A 23,796-nucleotide genomic window follows, 5' to 3' on the forward strand; every position below is an offset into this window, starting at 1 on the left:
TACCAGTTTGTTGGAGAATATATCTGGTGCTTGTTTTTCCATTCTTGGGATACTTCACTTAGTAGTATGGGTTCCAGCTCTAACCAGGAAAATATAAGGTGTGCTATATCACCATTGTTTCTTAGAGCTGAATAGTAATCCATGGTGTACATATACCATATTTTATTAATCCATTCTTTGATTGATGGGCACTTGGGCTGTTTCCACAGCCTTGCAATTATGAATTGTGCTGCTATAAACATTCGAGTGCAGGTGTCTTTTTTGTAGAGTGTCACTGGATCATTTGGGTAGATGCCCAGCAATGGGATTGCTGGATCAAATGGTAGATTCACTTGGATCGCTTTAAGGTATCTCCATATTGCTTTCCACAGAGGTTGAACTAGTTTGCAGTCCCACCAGCAGTGTAGGAGTGTTCCTCTCTCTCCGCAACCACGCCAGCATTTATTGTTTGGAGATTTTTTGATAAAGGCCATTCTCACTGGGGTTAAGTGATATCTCATTGTGGTTTTGATTTGCATTTCCCTGATGATTAGAGATGTTGAGCATTTCTTCATATGTTTGTTGGCCATTCTTCTGTCTTCTTTAGAAAAATTTCTGTTCAAGTCCTTTGCCCACTTTTTAATGGGGTTATTTGATTTTTTCTTCCTAATTTTCGTGAGTTCTAAGTATATTCTAGTTATCAGTCCCTTATCGGATGCATAGGATGCAAAAATTTTCTCCCATTCTGTAGGCTGTCTGTTTACTTTCATGACTATTTCTTTGGCTGTGCAGAAGCTTTGTAGTTTGATCATGTCCCATTTATTTATTTTTGTTGCTGCTGTGATTGCCTTTGGGGACTTCTTCATAAACTCTTTGCCCAGGCCGATGTCTAGGAGAGTGTTTCCAACTTTTTCCTCTAGAATTCTAATAGTTTCATATCTTAGGTTTAAGTCTGTTATCCAGCGTGAGTTGGTTTTTGTGAGAGGTGAAAGGTGTGGGTCCTGTTTTAGCCTTCTACAGGTGGCTATCCAGTTTTCCCAGCACCATTTATTGAAGAGGGATTCTTTTCCCCAGCGTATGTTTTTGTCTGCTTTGTCAAAGATGAGATGGCTATATGAGGATGGTTTTATATCAGGATTCTCACATCTGTTCCACTGGTCAATATTCCTGTTTTTGTGCCAATACCATATTGTTTTAATTACTACAGCTTTGTAGTATAGTTTGATATCTGGCATATTAATGCCTCCCATTTTGTTTTTGTTGCCTAGAATTGCTCTTGATATTCGGGGTCTTCTTTGGTTCCATACGAAGCGCAAAATTATTTTTTCTATATCTGTGAAGAATGCTGATGGGATTTTAATAGGTATTGCATTGAATCTGTAGATCAGTTTGGGTAGTATAGACATTTTGATGATATTGAGTCTGCCGATCCACGAGCATGGTATGGATTTCCATCTGTTTACATCCTCTGCTATTTCCTTCCTCAGTGTTTCATAGTTCTCCCTGTAGAGGTCTTTTACCTCTTTGGTTAAATATATTCCTAGGTACTTTAATTTCTTTGTTGCTATTGTGAAGGGAATTGAGTCTTTGATTTGGTTCTCAATTAGATTGTTGTTGGCGTATATGAATGCCTCTGATTTCTGTGTATTAATTTTGTATCCTGAGACTTTACTAAATTCATTGATCAGTTCCAGGAGTTTCTTGGTTGAATCCTTGGGGTTTTCTAGATACAATATCATATCATCAGCAAACAGTGAAAGCTTGATCTCTTCTGCCCCTATTTGGATACCTTTGATTCCATTTTCTTGTCTGATTGCTGTAGCCAAGACTTCTAGCACTATGTTAAACAGAAGTGGAGATAGTGGGCAGCCTTGTCTGGTTCCAGTTCTAAGTGGGAATGATTTCAATCTTTCCCCATTCAGTATGATGTTGGCTATGGGTCTGTCATATATGGCTTGTATCATTTTTAGGTATGTCCCTTCTATGCCTATTTTCTTAAGTGTTCGTATCATGAAAGGGTGTTGAATTTTGTCAAAAGCTTTTTCTGCATCTATTGAAAGGATCATGTGGTCTTTGTTTTTGCTTCTGTTTATGTGGTGAATTGCATTTATAGATTTACGTATGTTGAACCATCCCTGCATCCCTGGGATGAAGCCCACTTGGTCGTGGTGGATTATTTTTTTGATAAGTGTCTGGATTCGGTTAGCTAAGATTTTGTTGAAAATTTTTGCATCTATATTCATTAGGGATATTGGTCTGTAGTTTTCTTTTTTTGTTGCATCCTTTCCTGGTTTTGGTATCAGGGTAATATTCGCTTCATAAAAGGTGTCGGGGAGGTTTCCGTTCTTCTCGATGTTGTGGAATAGTTTCTGCAAGATAGGTACTAGTTCTTCTTTGTAAGTATGGTAAAATTCAGGTGTGAAGCCATCTGGACCGGGACTTTTCTTTTTAGGGAGATTTTTAATTGCTGTTTCTATTTCAGCTGTTGAGATTGGTCTGTTCAGGGAATCTATTTCTTCCTGGTTGAGCCTAGGGAGGCTGTGTGTTTCTAGAAATTTGTCCATTTCCTCCACATTTTCCAGTTTGTGTGCATAAAGATTTTTGTAGTATTCATAAATTGTATCTTGTATCTCTTTGGGATCAGTTGTGATATCTCCTTTTTTATTCCTGATGGAGCTTATTAGAGATTTCTCTTTTCTGCTTTTCGTTAGCTTAGCCAACGGCGTGTCAATCTTGTTTATTTTTTCAAAGAACCAACTTTTTGTTTTATTAATCTCCTGAATAGCTTTCCTGTTTTCAATTTCGTTTAGTTCTGATTTGATCTTGTTGATTTCACTTCTTCTGCTGGGTTTGGGGTTGGTCTGTTCTTCTTTTTCCAGCTCTTTGAGTCGTTTCATTAGATTGTCTATTTGTGATCTTCTTGCCTTTTGGTTATAGGCATTTATGGAGATAAACTTTCCTCTCAGAACTGCTTTAGCTGTGTCCCAGAGGAGTTGATAACTTGTCTCTCCATTGTCGTTTTCTTCATAGAAGTTTTTTATTTCCGTCTTGATTTCTTCATTTACGAAGTAATCATTTAGTAGGAGGTTGTTTAATTTCCACGTTTTTGTGTAGAAATGTGAGTTTCTGTTAGGGTTGATTTCTAGTTTTATTCCACTGTGATCTGAGAAGGTACATGGTATGATTTCTATTTTTTTAAATTTCTTGAGATTTTCTTTGTGTCCTAGGATATGGTCAATCTTAGAGAATGTCCCGTGAGCTGATGAGAAGAACGTATATTCAGTGGATTTTGGGTAGAATGTTCTGTAGATGTCAGTCAGACCCAATTGTTCTAGAGTTTTGTTTAAGTCCATTATTTCTTTATTAATTTTCTGTTTGGAGGATCTGTCTCGTGCCGTCAGTGGGGTGTTGAAATCCCCGGCGATTATGGAGTTGCTATTAATCCATTTGCTTAGCTCCAGTAAGGTTTGCTTTATGAATCTGGGTGCACCTAAGTTGGGTGCATATATATTTAAAATTGTTATCTCTTCTTGTTGGACTGTGCCCTTCACCATTATATAATGACCCTCTTTGTCTTTTACTACTTTTGTTGGTTTAAAAACTAAATCGTCTGAAATTAGAACTGCCACACCAGCCTTCTTTTGGCTTCTATTTGCTTGGAATATTGATCTCCACCCTTTTATTTTTAGTCTATGTGCATCCTTGCAGGTTAAATGTGTTTCCTGAAGACAGCATATACTTGGCCTGTATTTTCTTATCCATTCAGCCAGCCTATGTCTCTTGAGTGGAGAGTTTAAGCCATTCACATTTATTGAGAGAACTGATAGGTAAGGTAGATTATTGATCATTCTGTTGGATTGGATGTTGTTGCTATGATTTCTGTCTTGAGCCATTGTAATATCTGGCCTTTAATATCTTTGGGTTTTGGTTGTTTTTATATCCGTGGATTATTATTATGATGTTCCGTGCATAACGCTGTTTTAAGTACTTCTTGTAGGGCTGGTCTTGTCTTGGTGAATTCTCTGAGCCTTTGCTTGTCTGCGAATGTTTTTATTTCTCCTTCATATATGAAGCTTAGTTTTGCAGGGAATAATATTCTAGGCTGTGCATTGTTTTGTTTCAAAAGAGTGAGAATGGGGCCCCAGTCTCTCCTTGCTTGTAAAGTCTCATTAGAGAAGTCTGATGTTATTCGAATTGGCTTTCCCTTGTATGTCACTTGCTTCTTTTGTCTTACAGCTCTTAGAAGGTCCTCTTTAGTTGATACTTTGGTCAGTCTGATGACTGCATGACGTGACGTCTTCCTGTTTGCATTGAATCTCCCAGGGGTCCTCTGGGCTTCTTGAACTTGTATATCGAGATTTTGAGCAAGGCCTGGGAAATTTTCCTCTATTATATCTTCAAAAAGCTTGTCCAGCCCTTGAGTGTTGTCTTCCTCCCCTTCGGCTAAACCTATGACCCTCACGTTAGGTTTTTTCACATAATCCCACAGCTCTTGTAGACTTTGGTCTTTTCTCTTGTTTCTCTGCTGTATTTCTGTGACTGATTTATTTAATTGGAAGGTGTTATCTTCAAGCTCTGAGATTCTTTCTTCTGCTTGATCTACCCTGTTCTTGAGACTTTCCACAGTATTTTGTAGTTCTCTGAGTTGATTCTTCATCTCCAGGACTTCGGTTAAAGTTTTCTTCACTGTGTCAATCTCTTTGTTGAACCTTTGTTCCATTTCTTGGAGGTTTTTTGTGTTTTCTTGGTGTTGGTTATTGAGTTGTTGTTGCAGCTGGGTGAGTGTTCTTATGATCCACATACGAAATTCCTTTTCTGTCATATCGGTTGCCTGATTTTGGTCGGTGTCCGTTTCTAGGGGGCTGGTGCTCCTCCTTGGGGGTGTGTTTTCCGTTTGGTTCTTCATATTTCCTGAGTTCTTTCGCTGATTTCTTCCCATGTCGATCAGTTGTTGTTTCTTTCCTTAGGTTATTGTTTGGGTATTCACACACCTTGTTTAGTTTCTGAGGCGTTAGGTGGTGCCTGTGGGTGAAATTGGACCACTCCCTGTATATTGAGTCAGTGGGTGCCGTGGAAAGGCTGTGCAAGATGCCGTCCCTGTCAGTAGGTGGCGTTTGCTTGGAGGAACAGGCTATGGTGTTGATTTTGAGTCCTGTTATCAGCTCTCGTTCTGGGCGGAGCTGGGTTGGGTAAGCCTGCCCTCAGGCCGTTAGCAGGGGTCAAAGTTCTGTTCTCTGCTGTCAGGGCGGGGCTGGAATGGTCCCGCTCAGCCAGAAAGTCTGGGTGTGGGGGTGGGGCTGTCTGAGACCCACAGTCTGCAGCAGGCCTCGCTTCTTTCCACCCTCCCCAACTCCGCAGCTACTCCTGGGCCTCTGCCAGCAGGCCAGACCACAAGCCACCAGGCCTCCCCGGACTGTGATGCCGGCGGGGAGGTTCCCTGCACAGGAATGCCACCTGGGTTGGGCGCACGGCCTCCTCCTGGGAGGAGGGTGGCCCTCTAGGACGCCGATCCGCCCCTGGAGGCACACAGACCTCAGTAGGCTGTTCACGTATAATCCCTCTGTGCCCCGGGCAATGCTAGCCCTTGGTGCAGGGGATCTGGTCTGCAGGTCCGACCTCTGGGTCCCAGAGTTCAAACTGTATTCCCACCAGGGAGAGGGTTTCCGGTCCTAATTCACCCACAGGGAGCCCAAGCTGGGTCTATGTCTCTCAGCCTCTGAGTCGGCACCGTTTTCCTGGGAACACGGTGCCAGCAGCACCTGGGAGGGCGGGCGGGGTCCCAAACGGGAAGGTCCCGTTCCCTGGAGGTGCCTCCGGCTGGTGGCTGTATTGTCTCTCTGGGCAGCCGCGGGTAGGGTCGGCGGAGGGGGGGAGGAGGCAATATGGCGCCTGCCGCGCGGCTCTCCGTGCACACGGAGGTGCCCGGAGGAAGTAGGGAACCTGGTGCCACGTCTGCTACAGGCTCACCGTTGGCAGGCGGCGGCAGTCTCTGGGCTGATGTCCGCAGGTCTCTCCACCCGCTGGGGAGCCCACCAGCAGTCCCGAATGCAGGGGAGGGGTAACAGCAGATCCACCTACTCTTGCCGCTGGTCTCCGGGCTGCTCCGGTGGTCTCAGCCTCCAGTTCTCCTCCGCAGCCTCCTCCCGTGGAGTCTCCCGGGGTCTCAGGTACCCCTCCTTCCGGCCCTTGTCCGCTGTATGCTCGTCTTCTTGCTTCTTTCCTCTAGTTTCTGCTAGAATCGGTCTTTTCTGCAGAGACCCTCTGTCTGGCGGTGTTATTCGTCCGCCATCTTGCTCCGCCCCCCCCCTGTATGTCTTCTTTGAAAAATGTTTATTCAGATTCTTTAAAAGAGAACACTATATATAAATAAAAAAGAATAATGACTAATTAAAACATGTATCAATCAAATTACACATCCTTTCAGATGTATGTGTTACTTTAGTGGATTAGATTGGCGTGGGGGGAAAGCAATAGAAATTTGAGTGCTCTGATTGCCTCTCTTCAGTTAGCAAAACCAGGCTTCTGCTCTTGGAGAGGCCTGAGAATTGTCTGGTGCTCACTTTCTCTTTTGGTTTCCATTATACTTTCTTCTGTTGTGTGGTTCCTTTTGCCTTTTTTTGGCTTCACCCTTTATGTACGTTATTGCCCTTAAGCTCTCACTGATCAGATTTTCTGCCTCAGTCATGCTGTGCTCAGCTTTAAGAATGTTGTTGTTATGGAGGAGTTAATTTTTTTTTTTAAGGTTTCCTTTTCGTCATGCTGTATTTCTCAGATTATCTGGAGGGACTGTAATCCAATTTTAGGAATCCTTCAGGGCTGGGAGCCTAAACTGTTTTAAGCAATAGCATCTGCTTGCCAGAGACTCAACCACTTTGAGCATGTTAAGGTCTGACAGCAGCCAACTCTCAATTATCTATGGGAACGGGAGACTGCTGGGATGTTTTCAATTCACAGAGTATGCAGAAATCTCACTTAAACTGATAGTTGTGACCTCATCCCATAGCCAAGTTTAGAAGAGCTTCTCAGTGGCTGGTTTTCTCTTGTGTTATGTTTTGTTCTGTTTTATTTACTCCTCACCTTTGGCAATGCCACTGTATCTTTGACAGGCGTTTTTATTAGTGTTTTTATTAGTGTATCATCATATATTAAGTATATTTTAATAAGCTGCTTCCATTTTTTTTTTTTTTTTTTACATTTAGGGACAGTACAAGTTTATTTCATTTCTTTGCTTTTTGATTACTGTGCTCATCAGAGGGGATATGGCCAGTTATCAGGGTACCAGGAAGAAAGATAAAACTTTATATTAATAAAAGATTAGTCTCTAAATAATAATTGAGAACTTTCTGTTAGAAGTGAAGAAGAAAAGGCATAGTTATGAACTCCACCTTGACTCTGAAAATGATGTGAAGGCTGGGTACTACTCCCTAGTCTGGCTGAGACATTAGCATTCACAGCTGGGTTGTCTCCAATGGAAATTTTGTGCCCATATTATGGCCTAAACCCTGTCCTTCCAGAAGGCGGTCATTCTTTTGTTCTAGGATTCTGAAAGATGAGTTCCTTTTAATGGACATTGAATGTAGTCTAGATATTAGTAATGATGATATGTCAGTTATGCACAATGGCAAGGGTTATCATGTTTTAAAATGGTTTCATTGAGGTATAATTGATATACCAATTCAACTACATGAATTAAAAGCATACAATGTGATAGGTTTTGATGTGTATACACCCTTGAAACCATTGCTACAATTGAGACAATGAGCGTGTTCATCACCACAAATGTGTCCTCATGTCCCTCTATAATCCTTTCTTTCTATCACTCTCAGGCAACCACTAATCTGCTTTCTGTCTCTACTGATTAGTTTATATTTCTTAGAATGTATTCCTTTTTTTTTGAGACAGAGTTTCACTTTGTTGCCCAGGCTAGAGTGAGTGCCATGGGGTCAGCCTAGCTTACAGCAACCTCAATCTCCTGGGCTCAAGCGATTCTACTGCCTCAGCCTCCCGAGTAGCTGGGATTACAGGCATGCACCAGCATGCCTGGCTAATTTTTTTATATATATTTTTAGTTGATCAATTAATTTCTTTCTATTTCTTTTTTTAGTAGAGACGGGGTCTCGGTCAGGCTGGTTTTGAACTCCTGACCTTGAGCAGTCCGCCCGCCTCAGCCTCCCAGAGTGCTAGAATTACAGGCACAAGCCACCACGCCTGGCCTAGAATGTATTCCTTTTCATCTGATATCTTTGACTTGGCATAATTATTTTGAGATTTATTCTTGTTGTAGCGTGTATCAGTAAATTATTTCTTTTTATTGCTGAGTAGTATTCCATTGAATGGTTATACTACAATTTGTTTATCCAGTCATCTATTGGTGTACATTTGTGTTGTTTCCAGTATTAGGCTTATTACAAATCTGACATTCATGTGCAAGCTTTTATATAGACTTGTGCTTCTATTTATCTTGGGGAAATACCTAGTAGTAGAATGGTTAGGTCATATGGTAGGTATACTCTGAACTTTTAAAGAAACCACCAAACTGTTTTCCAAAGTTATTGTACCATTTTACATTCACACCAGAATGTGTGAGAATTCCTTCATATCCTTGCCCACCTTTGCTATGGTGATTCTTTTACATTTTGGCCATTTTAATATGTATGTATGTAGTGTTCCTCATTGTGGTTTTAAGTTATATTTAGTGACTACTGATAAGCATCTTTTCATGTGTTTATTTGCCATCCAGCTGTCTTATTTAGTGAAGTGTCTGTTCAAACCTATTGCCTATTAAAAAATTGTGTTGTTTTGTTTTTATTTAGGTTTAAGAATTTTTATATATTTTGTATACAAAACTTTTATCATATATACATTTTGCAAGTATTATTTCCATTATGTGGCTTCCTCTTCATTTTCTTAGCAGTATATTTTGAAGAGTGAAAGTTTTAATTCTTGATGAAATGTAATTTATCAGTTTATTCTTTTATAGATTGTGCTTTTGGTATCAAATCCAAGAAATCTTTGACCCAATGTTACAAGAGTTTTTTCCTATGCTTTCTTCCGGAAGTTGTGTGGTTTTAAGTTTTATATTTAGGATTATTATACATTTGAAGTTAATTCTTTTATTTAGATTGAAGTATGGATAAAAAGTAATTTGTTTTGCACAGTTACTTTTTCCATCAGCATTTGTGAAAAAGACTGTTATTTCTCCACAGAACTTCTTTTGCTGAAAATTAGTTGTTCATATATGTGAAGGTCTCTTTTCTATTCTGTTCCACTGATCTGTTTTTCTATCTCTATGCAATACAGGGATGCAGTTTTAATGCAGTGTAAGAGATGGCACTACAGAGCACCATACTTGCTCCTAATCTAATCCACTTTACTGTAAAATTTCATTGATTTGCCTGTTGTCCTGATTAAGCAGCCTGCATTTAGGAATCCTTACTTAAATATTTTCGATAGATGGTAAAGTATATGGCACATAATAGCTATTGCCATTTTTGTTTTTAGAAGATGTGAACATTAAGGATTGAATTTTGAGTGCCATGCTGGATACCTTGGCATAGTCTCCTCTATTTATTAAACAGATTAGGCATAGTCTGTTCAAAAGTCCATTTGCCCAGAAGTCCAAAGTGGGGAACCATTGTGGACATATCTATATAGAGTTAAATTTTAAAAGAGTTATGTTTTCATTTGTAATTTTTCAGTTCTTATCACTGTAGACTCACTTCTTTTGACAGATGCATTGATGGAATCAATGTTTATATTATAAAACCATTCAAAAACAATTCCAAATGGTATACAATATATCAACAAAGGACTTGACAGACTAAAATGACGGCATATTCTCTCAATTGATGGAGACAAGCGAAGCACTTTTTCTTTTTCTTCTGGCTTCTTTGGTATGTTCTTTGGTATTTTCTTTGTAAGTCCCTAAGATTAAGTAATTAACAGAAAAAATACTGTTTAAATTGCATACCTCTCTTACACATATACACACACATGGGCACATGCAGACACTTATACCACAAATGCTATATAAGTGATGGGCTTCTCTGAGATTAGTTTGCTTGGAAAAATAGGATGGAGACTTTTTCTCATTCAAATACTAACCAGGCCTGACCCTCCTTAGCTTCTGAGATCAGATGAGATCAGGCACGTTCAGGGTGGTATGGCCATAGACCAGATGGAGATTTTCTAAAACCCATTTCATACAAGGCAGGCAAGTTGTGCCCTCATTTTCTATTGTCTCTGGCTTCATCTGTAATCAGCAAATGGAGCCCTGCAGCCTGCACAGTGTTTCCTCTGCAATTTGTTGCTCTCTCCTAGTTTACACAACACTGAACCATCTCATTTTGAAATTCAGTAGTGGCAGAGAAAGCCTTTGATGGAAGATTGTAATTTGGGAGAAGGGAAAGTCAAGAGCCAAGATCACCTATTTTGTAGAAGACTGGATGTTGAAGGAAATTGCTTTTGTTAGTCAGTCTCTGAGCTTCTCAGCGTATGTGCTTCTGTGACCCTGCCCTCCATCACCAGTGACCTAAAAATCACATAATTTCAACTATTCTTGAAACCTGTTCCCATCTGTTGTGCATGGCTTATACACTCATCACCTCTTTTGCCAGCCAGTATGTCTAAATCTTTTTACCTCACAGCCAGCCTTCTGTTGGTGGCTGGCTGGCTTTCTTGCTTTCTTTCCTGCTACTTCTATAACTTTCAAATAACTGCTTTAAAGCATTTTTTCCTGATCTCTTCCTTATCCTTCTGCTCTCCCCTACCCCTTCTCTCCCAGTGCTTGTGTAGGAGAGGCAGATTTTTATCTCTACCCTGTTAGGGTCTCTGGCTGGGCCTGAGAACTCAGTTGACATAAGATAGATTAACAAAAGAGAAGCTTACAGATTTTTACACGTAGATAGGAGCCCTTGCACGAAAATGAAGATCCAAAGAAGTAGCAGTATGTAAATGCATATTTAGTAGGTTCAACAGAATGGCAGTTGTGGAAAAGTAACCAAAAATGTTTGGGGAGGCTAAAGGAAGATAAGTGTTATTTTAAAAAGATCTGTTTATACAGATTTTTCTCAGCTTGGATGTCCCCCCACCCCCCAATCTCTGGTAACAAGAAAGCTTCTTCTCTCCTACTACAAGGAGGACATCTTCCACATAGGAATTTTCTCCCTTCTCTGGATCTCTCTGGTGATAATTTTTCTTTTCTCCTGGTACTGGAAGGGCAGAGTGTCCCTTTTGTATCTGCTGTTTTTCAAGTGCCTTTAGCTTAAAATAGCCCTATAGCAAAGTGGCATATTTTGGGGTGGAATATTCTGCCACCCTTCATTCATGTGCTAAATGTTTCCCCTGCAACGTATGGAGCACAGTCATCTTATTTTCAAAAAACAGTGCCAGTAGTTCTGATGGACAGTTTCTCTTTGGAACCACTAGCCTATATCATGGTAGATTCAGCAGCTTTTGAAAATTGCTGTTCATTGATCCCAACAAGTTGTTTTATAAACCAGACGGTTTTCCTCCATGTATTATAGCAATACTATAGAGATTGCCCAAGTTTCTTTAAGGAAATTATTATTTATTTTTTTTAAGAGATAGAGCCTTGCTTTGTCAGTGAGGCTGGAGTGTAGTAGTGCGATCATAGCTCACTATAACCCCAAACTCTTGCGCTCAAGCAATCTTCTTTCCTCAGCCTACTGAATAGCTGGGGCTATAGGTTTGTGCCACCAGGCCTGGCTAATTTTTTAAAAAAAATTTGTAGAGACAAGTGTCTCACTATGTTGCCTAGGCTAGTCTCAAACTTCTTGCTTTGAGCAATCCTCTGGCCTCGGCTTCCCTATTTGCTGGGATTACAGATATGAGCCACTGCAACTGGCTTCAGAAGTTCTTAAATTAGTTGCCACTGGTTGGTTGGTGGTGGTGAATTGGTGGATATATGTACACATACATACACATATATGTAATGTATACAACTCGTCTGAATATTGATAAGATAATTAGTATATAATCAGTCTATTTGTCTTTGATTCTTATTGCTTATAGTGGACAGGTTTTTTCAATTTCCACCCCAGGAAAGTAAATGAAAAGTTAAATGATTATTTTATTTTATTTTATATATAGTAAGCAGTCAATAAATGTTTACAGAGGGAATGAACAAACAGTGGCCTGGTTTATTCTGAATTTGTACCAAAAGGTCTTATAGTAATTTATAAATAAAGATGTATCTTAGAAAAAATAAAGATAATCTTTAGTCTTTGAAAATATAAGTGAATTTTTGAAAATATGAATGCATTATTATATAATAAAAACATTTTATAGACTGTTCATTTCCTTTTGCCTCTTAAACCACCACCTCTAGACACACTCTGATCCTCCCTCTTTTCCACCCTCCCGTAGAGTGGAAAATCTCAGTATTCATTGGAGCTAAGTTGATTGTACTAATGCTGCTAAGACTTCAGCTGGTCTCTTAGAAGCTAATGTCACGGCATGGGATCCATTTGCTCTGTAGCTATTCAGCAGTGCAGTGAGAATGCCTTGATTAATATGCTACATGAAAATAAAATGGATTTGGAAAAAATTATAACATACTCTCATAAATATTAATTCACATTTGTATGGAATTACACATAATTTTCAATATACTTTGGAAGCACCTTCAGTATGAAAGACTTGGTCTCCAAAGAGAATGGCATAATTTTTTTAAAAGCATAGTTGATATATTACTAAATATCATTTGTTTATTAATATGATACTCTACATGCATATGATCCAGGACAGTAGGTGGGTTGTCTGACAAGAAAAGGAGTTTTTTACCCTGTGGGGAGTTTTTATATTACCCTTAAAAGTGGTACAATATAATCACATTATATAGATGCAACCCAACATGGAACTCACCTGACTCCTTCTGCTAGCATTGGCATTATTCCTGAATATCTTTTCATGATAGCTGACTATTTTGGTTAAATGTGAGAGTGAACACAGAACATTTTTGAGTTGAACAGATGTGACATAGCTGTTAACATAGCTGACTAAAGTAGTGGACACTGGACAAAGGAATTCAGCATACATTTATTGAACATTTACCATGTATTAGGCATAATGTGCAAGGTCTGGGATTGTGGAATCAATGGCCATGTGAACTTTCTTTGATCTCAGCTTGTCCCCTAAAACACTTCTTACCATAGCCTCATTACCTCAGGAGATGGCAAAGGGTAATCTGTAGTGGTAGAAACTAAAAGTTAGACCAGAAGCTATTCATTTGCCTTATAAGACTTATCTTTGATATCTTCTTGCTCTAAGGATAAGGCCTTTCCACTTTTCTGGGGCTTCTTGCTGTTTGCCATGATCCTCCTTCTTCTTTACCAACAGAGCCCACTAGATTTCCTGTTTCCTGCTTCTGTCAGCTTTTCTAGCTTGCTACACTATGTAGTAGAGGCAGCTTAGGATATTTTTAAATCACATTGTCCTTCATAGGTTTGGATGTTTTGTCTAGTTGTCTCATTTATTTATGTATTTAGTAATCTGTATATTGACTACCCACTATTTGCCTGGCTTATATGAAGTACTTATGTGAAGCACTGGGGTTACTGAGATGAACTACTTAGTCCCTGCCCTGTTTCACATTCTTTCAAGAGTTTATGCTACTAGCTGCCTGAAGGCCTTTGCACAAGCTGTTTTCTTTGCTCGGATCTAGGTCAAATGGCAGTCATTTCCTCAGCTCCACCCCTCTCCTCTGGACTAGATAATTTCCCCCAGTTTTAGTACCCTTTACCTTCCTTTAGAGCAGTTAATTCAGTTTACAATTATATATTTGTGTGATTTGATTAACATTTGTCCCATAAGTTCTGGGTTTTGTAAGGATGGGGATTTTTTCTTACACCATTACCTTCCCAGTACCTATACAGGTCTGTGGTAAGATTGTACTTGTCATATACTGGGTGTACAAAAAATATTTGTTGAAGGAGTGAAGGCCTGAGAACAGAGTGCTTTACGTTACAAGAAGGGTCTTCTTAGTGGGCAGCACTGTTGAAAGTTCTTAAACTAGAAAAACAAGGAACATCTAAGGGAGGGCTTTCGAGGCCAAGGCAAAACAGTATAAAGGCATATCTTAGTTTGTTCAGGCTGCTATAACAAAATAACTTAAATTAGGGTAGCTTATAAACAAGAAATGTTTATTTTCACAGTTCTGGAGGCTGGGAAGTCCAAGATCAAAGTGCCAATAGATGTGGCATCTGGTGAGGGCCCATTCCTCCAAGATGGCATCTTCTAGCTGTGTTCTCACATGGTAGAGGGGCAAACAAGCTTCCTTAAGCTCTTTATAAAGGCCTTAACTCTGTCATGAGGCCTCCATACTTATGACCTAGTCACCTCCCAAAGGCCCCACCTGCAAATATCATCACCTTGGGGATTAGGAGTTCAACATATAAATCTGGGGGAGACACAAGCATTCAGACCACAGCAAGGCCAAAAATCTCAAATTAATGGGCTTGGCTTATTTGGGGGAAGACATCAAGAGAGGCCCATGTATATCAAGTGTGGTGTTCTGGGATATTGGGAAGGAGCAGAATAGATAACCACCTTGAGAATATTGAATGTAGAAAGAGAGTGGTATTTTGAGAAAGAGAAATGGGTAAAAGGAAATTTTTATTTTTAAATGTGCATTTAGAACCACAGAAACTGAGAAACTGGAGGTGGGAGTGACGCTCCATGAAGGAGCATTTTTTGTGTACAGAGGATCATATCCACTCATTTATAGATAATTGAATGCCAGATCATTTTCATTTTAGTGCTTAGTGTGTACAACATTTCTTAGGGTCAAAGGACATCTGTATATATCAGGTCATTTAATGATCTGTGAGCTCATTTTGCAAATGAGCTCAGAGTTGCAGTGACTTACTCCAAATCTTGTAATGAATAATGTCAGTGTCTTGACATTTAAAAACCCGGTTCTTTTAGTATCTTGCTGTTTCCTGAACTGCCTTCAGGCGTGGAACTCTACCAGGTCACATGGCCTGAAATGCTTACCTATAGTTTCTATAGATGCAGCTCTCTCCATTCAGTGATGTTGGCTGATTACCCCTTTGCTACCACTTCCCTCATTCTCAACCACACATAGGAATACGTGAAAAGTTTCTATTGATTTTGGTAATAATATTGTTGTTAAATTTTGCAAAGATGGAAATTAAGGATGCTCATAACAACATGTGGTAAAAATATAATGCACTAAGCAAATATTTTAATCATATTAATTGAAAGTTTCTTTCTTGTTGGCTCACATCCATGTGGCCCTGATATGTTCAGTTTTGTGCCATTTCTTTTTGAATCTAGCATGCACTTAGCACTCTTTTTTTGAAACATAGCACTCTTTTTTTGATGCACCAACTTGGGAAATGAGTATATTGCGCTTCCTTGTTGAATGTCATTGTATGTTGGACCCAGCACTGAATCAAACAGAAAGCCACTATTCCAGGCAGCAGTAAAATCACTTTTAATGACAGATATTAGTGTTATGTTGAGTTTTTTGTCCAAAAGGAATAGAAAGAATATGTTTGTGGTGACATTAGGGATTCAGAAAAATTGAGAGCCATGTTTCTTAGTTTTAGGTATTCTCACATCCCACTTTCCTGTCCCCTTCTCCTTTCTAGTAACCCTAGTTAGCTTGTATTTTAAATATGACCCTAGATACCTATATAACCACCACTTCCTTTTCCTTCTCTTCTCTTCTATAGAAAGATGTAGCACTTAAGCCTCAGGAACGTGTGGAGAAACGCCAGACCCCTTTGACCAAGAAGAAACGAGAAGCACTTACCAATGGCTTGTCCTTTCATTCAAAGAAGAGTAGACTTAGCCACCCACACCACTACAGCTCAGATCGAGAAAATGACCGCAATCTCTGCCAGCACCTCAGGAAGAGAAAGAAAATGCCGAAAGGACTCAGACAGGTGAGGAAGCTTGGTTTGTTCTTTTCTATGGCTGCAAAATCCCTTTCTTAGGTGCCTGCTCCTCTGTAGTTCTTCCTGACAGGTGGACAAGATTTGCTTGGTGGGATGCTGGAGTGGCTACCCTGCATGGCTGTGTACTTGGCTTCTAAAAGAATATAAAACCCAATCGCAGTTATGAAACCCAGTCTCAGTGTTACTAGGATTTGAAACTTCAGCGTGATATCCTTTTAGTCATATGTGCTCTGTGCAACAAAACTTGATGCTGGTGTTACTAGTTTTCAGGGCAGACTGAAGTCTTAATAATTATCAAGATGGGCTGGCTTATAGGGGAGAGATCTTCATAATTAGGACAAATGGAACAGGCAGATTCGTTCACATATATTATGCATCTCATGGTTCTGAAGTGCTAAAAATGGTTGTCTGTAGGTGAACAGTGCCTTACATGGGATTTGTATTTTCCAGGGAAGCTCAAATATTGTGGCATGTGGGAGCGTAGTGGCAAAAAAATGAATTTGCCTTTCAGTGCCTTAGTTTTCTCTATAGCCCATAATTCAAGACTATCTTTGTGATTTGCTGGTTGTATGAAAGTCTCGTAGTGTTGCTTACTGGCCTGTTAATAATTAGATTTCAATGATCCACAAGAAAATATAGCTCTTGGCATTTCGGAAGCTCTCTGCCTGTGGAAATCCCCATATGAGTTGGATTAATAATGAGAAATGAAGCTGTTTATAGCAAATTTTCTGCACAAATTCAAAAGCTTTAGTGCCTGTGGAGTTACCTGTGTCCTGGGTGTGTTTTGTTTGTTTTTGGCAGCACTATTGGGTAAGATTGATTATAACTTGAAGGAAGTAGAGAAGGAATTGTGGTTTACAAAGCAGATATTGCTAATTAGACGCTGAACAGCTAATTTCTAGTTTGCAGATGTTTTTCTGCAAAGGGGGATGATCTGGGATCATACAAAACAGTTGTTCCCAAACCTCCTGGACCTTTAAAGTCATATCATGAGCCTTACTAAATATAGATTCCTGGTCCCTTCCTAGGACTTAATGAAATTTTTACTTTTAGGAAGTTTCTTATTTGATAATGATCAGCCTGGTAGGAATTCAACTCTTATAAAGAATCAAGAATGTTATTTTGGGTGATTTTTTTAGTTAAAAGATTGGAAGGATCAAAAGCCTCAGTAAGATGTAGTGGGAAGTTTGGTATTAGAATTCTGCCTGATGGGTAGTAAAGGGGGCTATGGGCTGACAAAACACCTGAAGCTATGGATTTCAGGGTAATTCCCCAAATCTGACACCCAGCACAGTATTTCTGAAGGTACACATGTGTCCTAAAATGCCAGATTTGAGTTATAATAGTAATTATTAATATTTACCTAATGTATACCATGCTATGGTGATTCAGTGGGGAAGTTTGTGTAGTATAACTTGTAACTTGCACAATGACCTGCCTTGTAAGTAATACCATGGCTACTTTCCAGATGTGGAAACTGGGGCTCATAGAGATGAAGTGACTTGTCTGAGGTCACTTAGCAGTGAGAGACAGAGCCAGCATTTAGGCGTAGGTATCTCTGGCTCCACAGCTTTCTGTTTTCCCTGTACGTTGATTCTGCTTCCTTTGTTTGAGATAAGGATTGGTCATGAAGAGAAAGCGAAGTCCAAGTCAGAGGACGAAGGTAGTCTACAAGTATTTCTAGAAAGTACATGAGTAGTTTGGTCATATAGAGTGACTGTCATCATAAAAATGGCCTATGAAAACAGAAGAAACAGGATAAATAAGTTCAGACAACAGAGAAAGAGCTAGAAAGTTTGAAAACCCATATTTGAATAAAAAATTTTTTTGTGTGTGACAGGGAGTTGGGGAGAGGGAGGAAAGGCTAGGCTTTATAAAAGGTGATGGTTCTGTGGTATTTGTGACTCCTAACTCATGCTTCTCTGTGTGAAATATGTGAGAAAAGTAATTATTCCCAGTAGAAAGAGATTGCAAGGTAACCACCCACCTTTTCCCCAGGCCCTCCCTTCAGGCAAGGTTAAGAGAAGTCTTCCTTACCCTTTCAGGCAAGAAACCAATTTAATTCTGAGCCAACACTAAGCTGTGGATCCTCATCCTTGAATCTCTTTCTCCTAGACATGATTGGACTTTTCTATTCTCTGTTCTCAGAATTCTTCTTTATACTTCTTTCTACTCTAAGAGTTTTAGCATCCTCCTGTGAAGGAGTATATGATCATGAAAGAAATCTAGGACTTAGCATCTTAAATTTGACTAGCTTTTAGTCTTAGGGGTCAACCTTTTGATACTGATGATATTTGAAATCAAAGCTATCTTTGTTTTAGGCAAAATATTTGAAAAGCAATTATTTTGACTCTTTATGAATCATGGAAAAGGAAAGAATGAATCATCTTTGGCCCTATGTAAAGGTTTTAAAAAAAAGTGGTGTTTTTTTATCTTCAGTGTTGATGCCAAAATATACATTCTAATCAAGTGTTCTGTTTCTAGTAAGGTGGGAAGCAGAAGTTGATAATTGAGGTAAGGTTATGATACTTTTTTCATTTGTAATATTCTTAGAATCACAGTGCTATTATGAAACCCCAGACAAATGTGGGGTTTAGACTAGAACATTTCTTAGGCTTCTCTGTCTGAGGTATATGTTTTTTAAATTTATGAATAACACAGAAGAATATAGTGTTGTAGAGGTTTGTGAAGGAGTCTGTAGGTCTGAAGATAATTTTGTTTTGGAGTCTATCAGTCTGTAACTGATAGGCCTCTCCTTTAAATGTCTTCACAGAGCCTAAGATGCATTTGTAGTGGGAGGGAGAGGCGTGGTCCATTGTGTGTCAGCCCAGACAAGTGCCATCTGTTGTGTGATCATTGGTAAAAGATGATACACAAGTGTTTAATGGCCACAGTGGATGTTCAAAAGCTTTTCCTAAGAATAATTGAGATTGCTTTCCTATCTTGCTAGATGCTTATGCACATCACAATTACTTTTTCTCATACCTTTGCCTCTTATCAGATAAGAAAACTGAATCTGACCATCTTATCTGGGAGGGGACCTTGACATGTGAGTGAGCCTTGAGGAGCATTTCTCAATTAATGGATTATCATTTAGTACCTCTAATTGAGAACTACAGCTGAAATAGGGAGGAGGTGAGAACTTAATCTTTATTTCTGACTTGGTTGGAGTAAATTAGGTTTGCATATTATTAGGAAATGGTACTTCCTGAGAAGACAATTTAATGCACAGCTTTCCTGTAATTATGGGAAGATCTTACTCCTTTGTAGAGAGGAAATAATAGGTTTTTTTTTTCCTAAGAATCTGTCGAAGGCAACTAATCTTTTTACTCTGAGAGTGCAATTATATACTTTTAATAGAAAGTTGTATAGTTCTAAAGCCAAACTGATTTTTCCTTTACTTTGCCTGATTATAAAACCTTGCTTCTTGTGATGTTTTTCCATACTGTGAAAAGAAAGCATTTTAACTGGCACTTAACTTACTTGTTGGATTATATTTTTAAGTATAAATACATAGCTGACTTAGAAGATGCTGAGCTGGCAACTGTCTTGGTAAATGGTTGCACGTTTCGATATGGCATATTTGAACACTCTCCTTAATTCCCAAAGGGGTTGAAAAAGTGATGAAGAAAGGAGCAAGTTATATGTTATATAGAATAATGCATATCTTCTGACCTACCTAGGCTTATATTTGTCCTATACAGAACTATTTGCTCATGATGTGAGAACTTAAGACATTATATTAAAAAGTTTTAGCTTTTTAAAGGCATGGTAGATTTTTTTAATTCTCTACTTAGACTTAGGTGTAGGAATATTAAAACCAAGGTTGCACAGATCTCTGTAAAAGTTGCACAGGTCCTCTCTGTAAGGATCTTTATTCTCTAATTGAGAGACTAAGTCACAGTGAAAGCACTGAGGAACACAAGGAAGTCATATTTTGCCAAACCTATTAGCCAAATTATCACTTCCTGAGAAGCATTTTGGGAAAACTTAACCCTTCCTAGGGCATTGAGTTTAGTTTTATTTCAGTATGTCTAACTTCTAGACCATAGGGGATGCTTTAAAAATTTAGTACTTTGTTGTTTAAAACACAGAAAGAGCAAAAAGGCTTTTAAAAATAGAGTAGCAAGAATGAAAAGTTGATGAGAGTTCAGAGAACTCTTGGATTTGGCTCTGACTGGTTTTCTTAATCTCCGTTTAGTCCATTAGTCTGTCCTTTCTTTCTAGCATGAACTGAGCCAGAGGAAATAGGCTTAAGTGAGCTAGAAGGCATTTTTAGGTTATAAGAACTCTTCTGACAGATATTGTGTTGGATCATCACAGTAAATCCTGGCATCTTCCTCTTTAACTGAGTTTTAGGCACCTAGTAGCCATTTATCTAATGGCAGAATTTCTCAGAGAAAGAGGCAACCTATTGAGATTGCTTCTGGTCATAGGAGAACACCATTTGAGAGGAAAATAAAGAAATTTGGTTAGAATCTACCGTAGCCAATAGACTCTAACCTTGCTGGTGAAGATGGCTTAAGTAGGAATGCTCTCTATATGGTTTAATCATCTGTATTCAAGTTGATCTGGGTAGGTATTTCTTATAGGGAATGGAAATTTGCTACTGTCTCTTGAAAGTGTGGTAGGAGATTTATAGTTGACATTATAAAATATAGATACCAAAAATGTCTACTGATTTCTGGGAAAAGAGAGATTGATCCCAGTACCAAGAATTTAAAATCAGAGTTATTACTAGAACTGTGTATGGCGGTTGCATCTGCTTTGTGTGTTGACATTGTATGTTGGCCTTATTTGAAGTGATTGTAGTGGTATAGAAGGGCCCAGGTGACTAAGCCACCAGCTGTGTTTCCACCTAGCCGGATGGAGCAGTATATTCCAGCCTATGCTTTTTCCTGTTGAGAACATTTGCTACCAGGGGCTGGTGCTTTCTTTTAGTGAGATTTAATCATATTGTCTGAGAAGCTTTTTGTGACATTTGTTACTAGAAGAAATTAACTTGCAAAGGAGGATTTATAAAACTTTGATTAAACAGATCCAGTTCAAGTTACATTTCTGTAGACCTGCTAATTAGTTTGGGGTAGAAATGTAGGGCAAAATCACACAAGTATATATCCAGCTTTATCTAGAGCCTACAGGTTTCTGGAAATCAGAGCATTTGAAGCACTAATGTAATTTGGGATTGTACTTTCATAATGAAAAGACTTACGACCTTTGCTAGTGCTCTTTCATAAACACATTTGTTATTAATGGTTAGATGTCTGAAGGTGCCTTGAGCTAGTATTAAGAAATGTGAGCCTTAGTTAAACCACTTTTACCTCATACTTCTAAATTTCAAGTTCAACATATTAATTGTGGTTTTATTTGCTTTTGAAAAATTGTGTAGTCATATGGAGATTACAAGCTAAAGTTGGCAACTAAAATTATTTATTTTTTCCTTTTTATGAATTTAAGTTGCATACTATATTTCTCCCCTGGCCGAAACTATAGAAATAAGAAAAAAATATAAGAAAAGATTGGGAGGAATAAAAGGTTTGTTTGTAATCTCTCTTGGAATCTTGACTGACTTGAATAAGAATATCATGCTAGTTTTTAACATGTGGTTATCAAAGAACCCCAATCCAGGTTTGTCTCTGATCTGGAATTAGTTGTGTAATATATTGAAGGTATTGGTTTGCAATTGGGATTGGTAAACCTGGCACTAATATAATAATGAGTTATATGAAGGGTGTTTTGCTTTTGTTTTTGCTTTATCTTGGGAATTTGTAAGCAGCAACAGTATTTTTTTGTATTTTAGAATTTTTGGTTTTATATCTAATGATCTTGTACATTGTTGTCTTGGATATATTCTGTGAGCCCTCAGTGTTGGCAAGAGTGAGAATAACATAACTTGACTTCAGTAAGATAGATCTTTGGAGAGTTGTAGTGAATAATTTTATACCAAGTGACATTTGTAATTCTTAATAAACTTATAGTAAAAATTGACTAAAAAATGACACATAGCACATATATTAGTGAGGATTCTCCAGAGAGAAAGAACCAAATAGGACATATATATAGGTATATGAGAGGGGATTTATTCAGGGACTTGGCTCATGTGATTATGGAGGCTGAGAAATTTCCCTGACAGGCCATCTGCAAGCTGGAGATCCTGGGATGTCAGTAGCATGGCTTAGACTATGTTGGAAGGCCTGAGAACCCAGGGGGCCACTGGGATAAGTTCTGGAGTACAAAGGCTGGAGATCCTGGAGTTCTGATGTCCAAGGGCAGGGGAAATCTATCCCAGCTTCAGGAGAGAGAGAGAAAGAGAAAGAGAGAAGAGAGGTAATTCGTCTTTCTTCTGTTTTTGTTCTGTTCAGGCCCCCAGCCTATTGGAAGGTATCTGCCCAAGTTGAGGGCAGATCTTTCCCACTTAGTTCACTGACACTCACATGCCATCCTCCTCTGCAAAAACATAGACACACCTCAAAATAATACTTCACCAATTTTCTAGGTATTCTTTAGTCAAGTTGACACCTAAAATTAACCATCATAGCACATTAACTAACACCTCATAAAATAAAAGCTACAGAGACAAAATAACCTGAATGGGAAAAGTAATTGCAACTAAAAGAATGGGCAGTAACTCAGCATGGATGACCATGATATCTGTAGTAATTGTTCCATAAAGCAGTGACCTTTTATATTTCCCAAAGTAGGAATTGTTATATGTGTATGTGTGTGCAGAACTTTATTAAGGGCGATTTAAATCCTATGTATTGTTAGAGGAATAAGAAAGATAAAGTGATGATAATGATTCTCAGCTCTAGCTCCCATGAATTCCTGCAGTACCAGTGATTGAAGAGCAAGGGAACATATCTTTCTCTTAACAAGGTCTAGCTAGTGCACTTTTGGTAGTGGATGAGGGTAGGGCGGAACTCTCTTTCTTTATTTAAAACTGTGCATTTTTGAGTTAACTTAGTTTTACATTTTTCTCTCTCGGTTTTACATTTTTCTCTTTTGTGAACATACACTGTTATCTGCATGTGGTCAGAACTCAGCTACAAAGCATGAAATAAGCCACCTTGTGTTCTGCATTCTAATTTCTGTTCACAGAAATCCCATCTCTACACAAGTCCGTACATGACAGGTAATGAGTGGGAGGTGGGAGGGGGTGGGTGGCTCTGTGGTTTGCAGTGGTATTGGTGGGGAGCTGAGCAGATGGTTGTGATAGCCACGTGCTGTGTGATTCCCGTGGGAGTTGATGGTGGTGACAGGAGACTCACAATGTGCTATTTACAGTTTGGGTTTGCAGTCTTTCAGTGACATCTGAATGCTCTTTAGCAACTGCTTTCATTACTGCCTTTCGAGGAGCTGCTAATTGAAAATGAAATTGTGGGTGGGCTTTAAGACAGGCAGGCACAGGCAACTCTATGTGGTAAATGTTACTTGAGCACTATTGGATGCCTTGATGCCCAATTTGTAATTCATTTTCTAAGGAGGTAAGGCCAAAGATGCATTTGAAGATTCAGATATGTGCGCACACAGGCAGAGCTGAATGTCACACCTTGTCCAAAGAGTCAAACGTATACTTACTGGGCTAGAAACCAACCTAGGGGAATGCTTGGTTATCCAAGCTGTCTGCCCAGGGCTCACCTTTGTGTGCTTCTCTTTAAATGTGTGTAACTGTGTATGGTTCTTATTTTAAATCTGTAACATCTTGTAGTATTCTTTTTGAGTTTATTGTAGGACATCGTCCTTCTTTCTTCATTTAGCTATTCATATGGTTACTATGCAGGAGAAAATGGTTATTTGATCTCTTGGACTTTGGAATACAGTTGTCCTTTGGTATCTGAGGGGGATTGGTTCCATGACCCCCCATAGATACTAA

General features: G+C 39.0%; 1 protein-coding gene across 2 annotated transcripts in view; it reads left to right on the top strand.

Moving 5' to 3' along the window:
• Positions 1 to 23,796, top strand: part of AUTS2 (activator of transcription and developmental regulator AUTS2) — a 1,182,161-nt gene that overhangs the window by 285,853 nt on the left and 872,512 nt on the right. For both annotated transcript variants that reach the window (XM_012764364.3, XM_012764362.3), the window contains exon 2: positions 15,699 to 15,911. In XM_012764364.3, coding sequence (XP_012619818.2) covers positions 15,699 to 15,911 — 213 coding nt within the window. The remainder of the gene's footprint in view (positions 1 to 15,698; positions 15,912 to 23,796) is intronic.

Source organism: Microcebus murinus, chromosome 19, assembly GCF_040939455.1.
Source record: "Microcebus murinus isolate Inina chromosome 19, M.murinus_Inina_mat1.0, whole genome shotgun sequence".
Classification (NCBI taxonomy): domain Eukaryota; kingdom Metazoa; phylum Chordata; class Mammalia; order Primates; family Cheirogaleidae; genus Microcebus; species Microcebus murinus.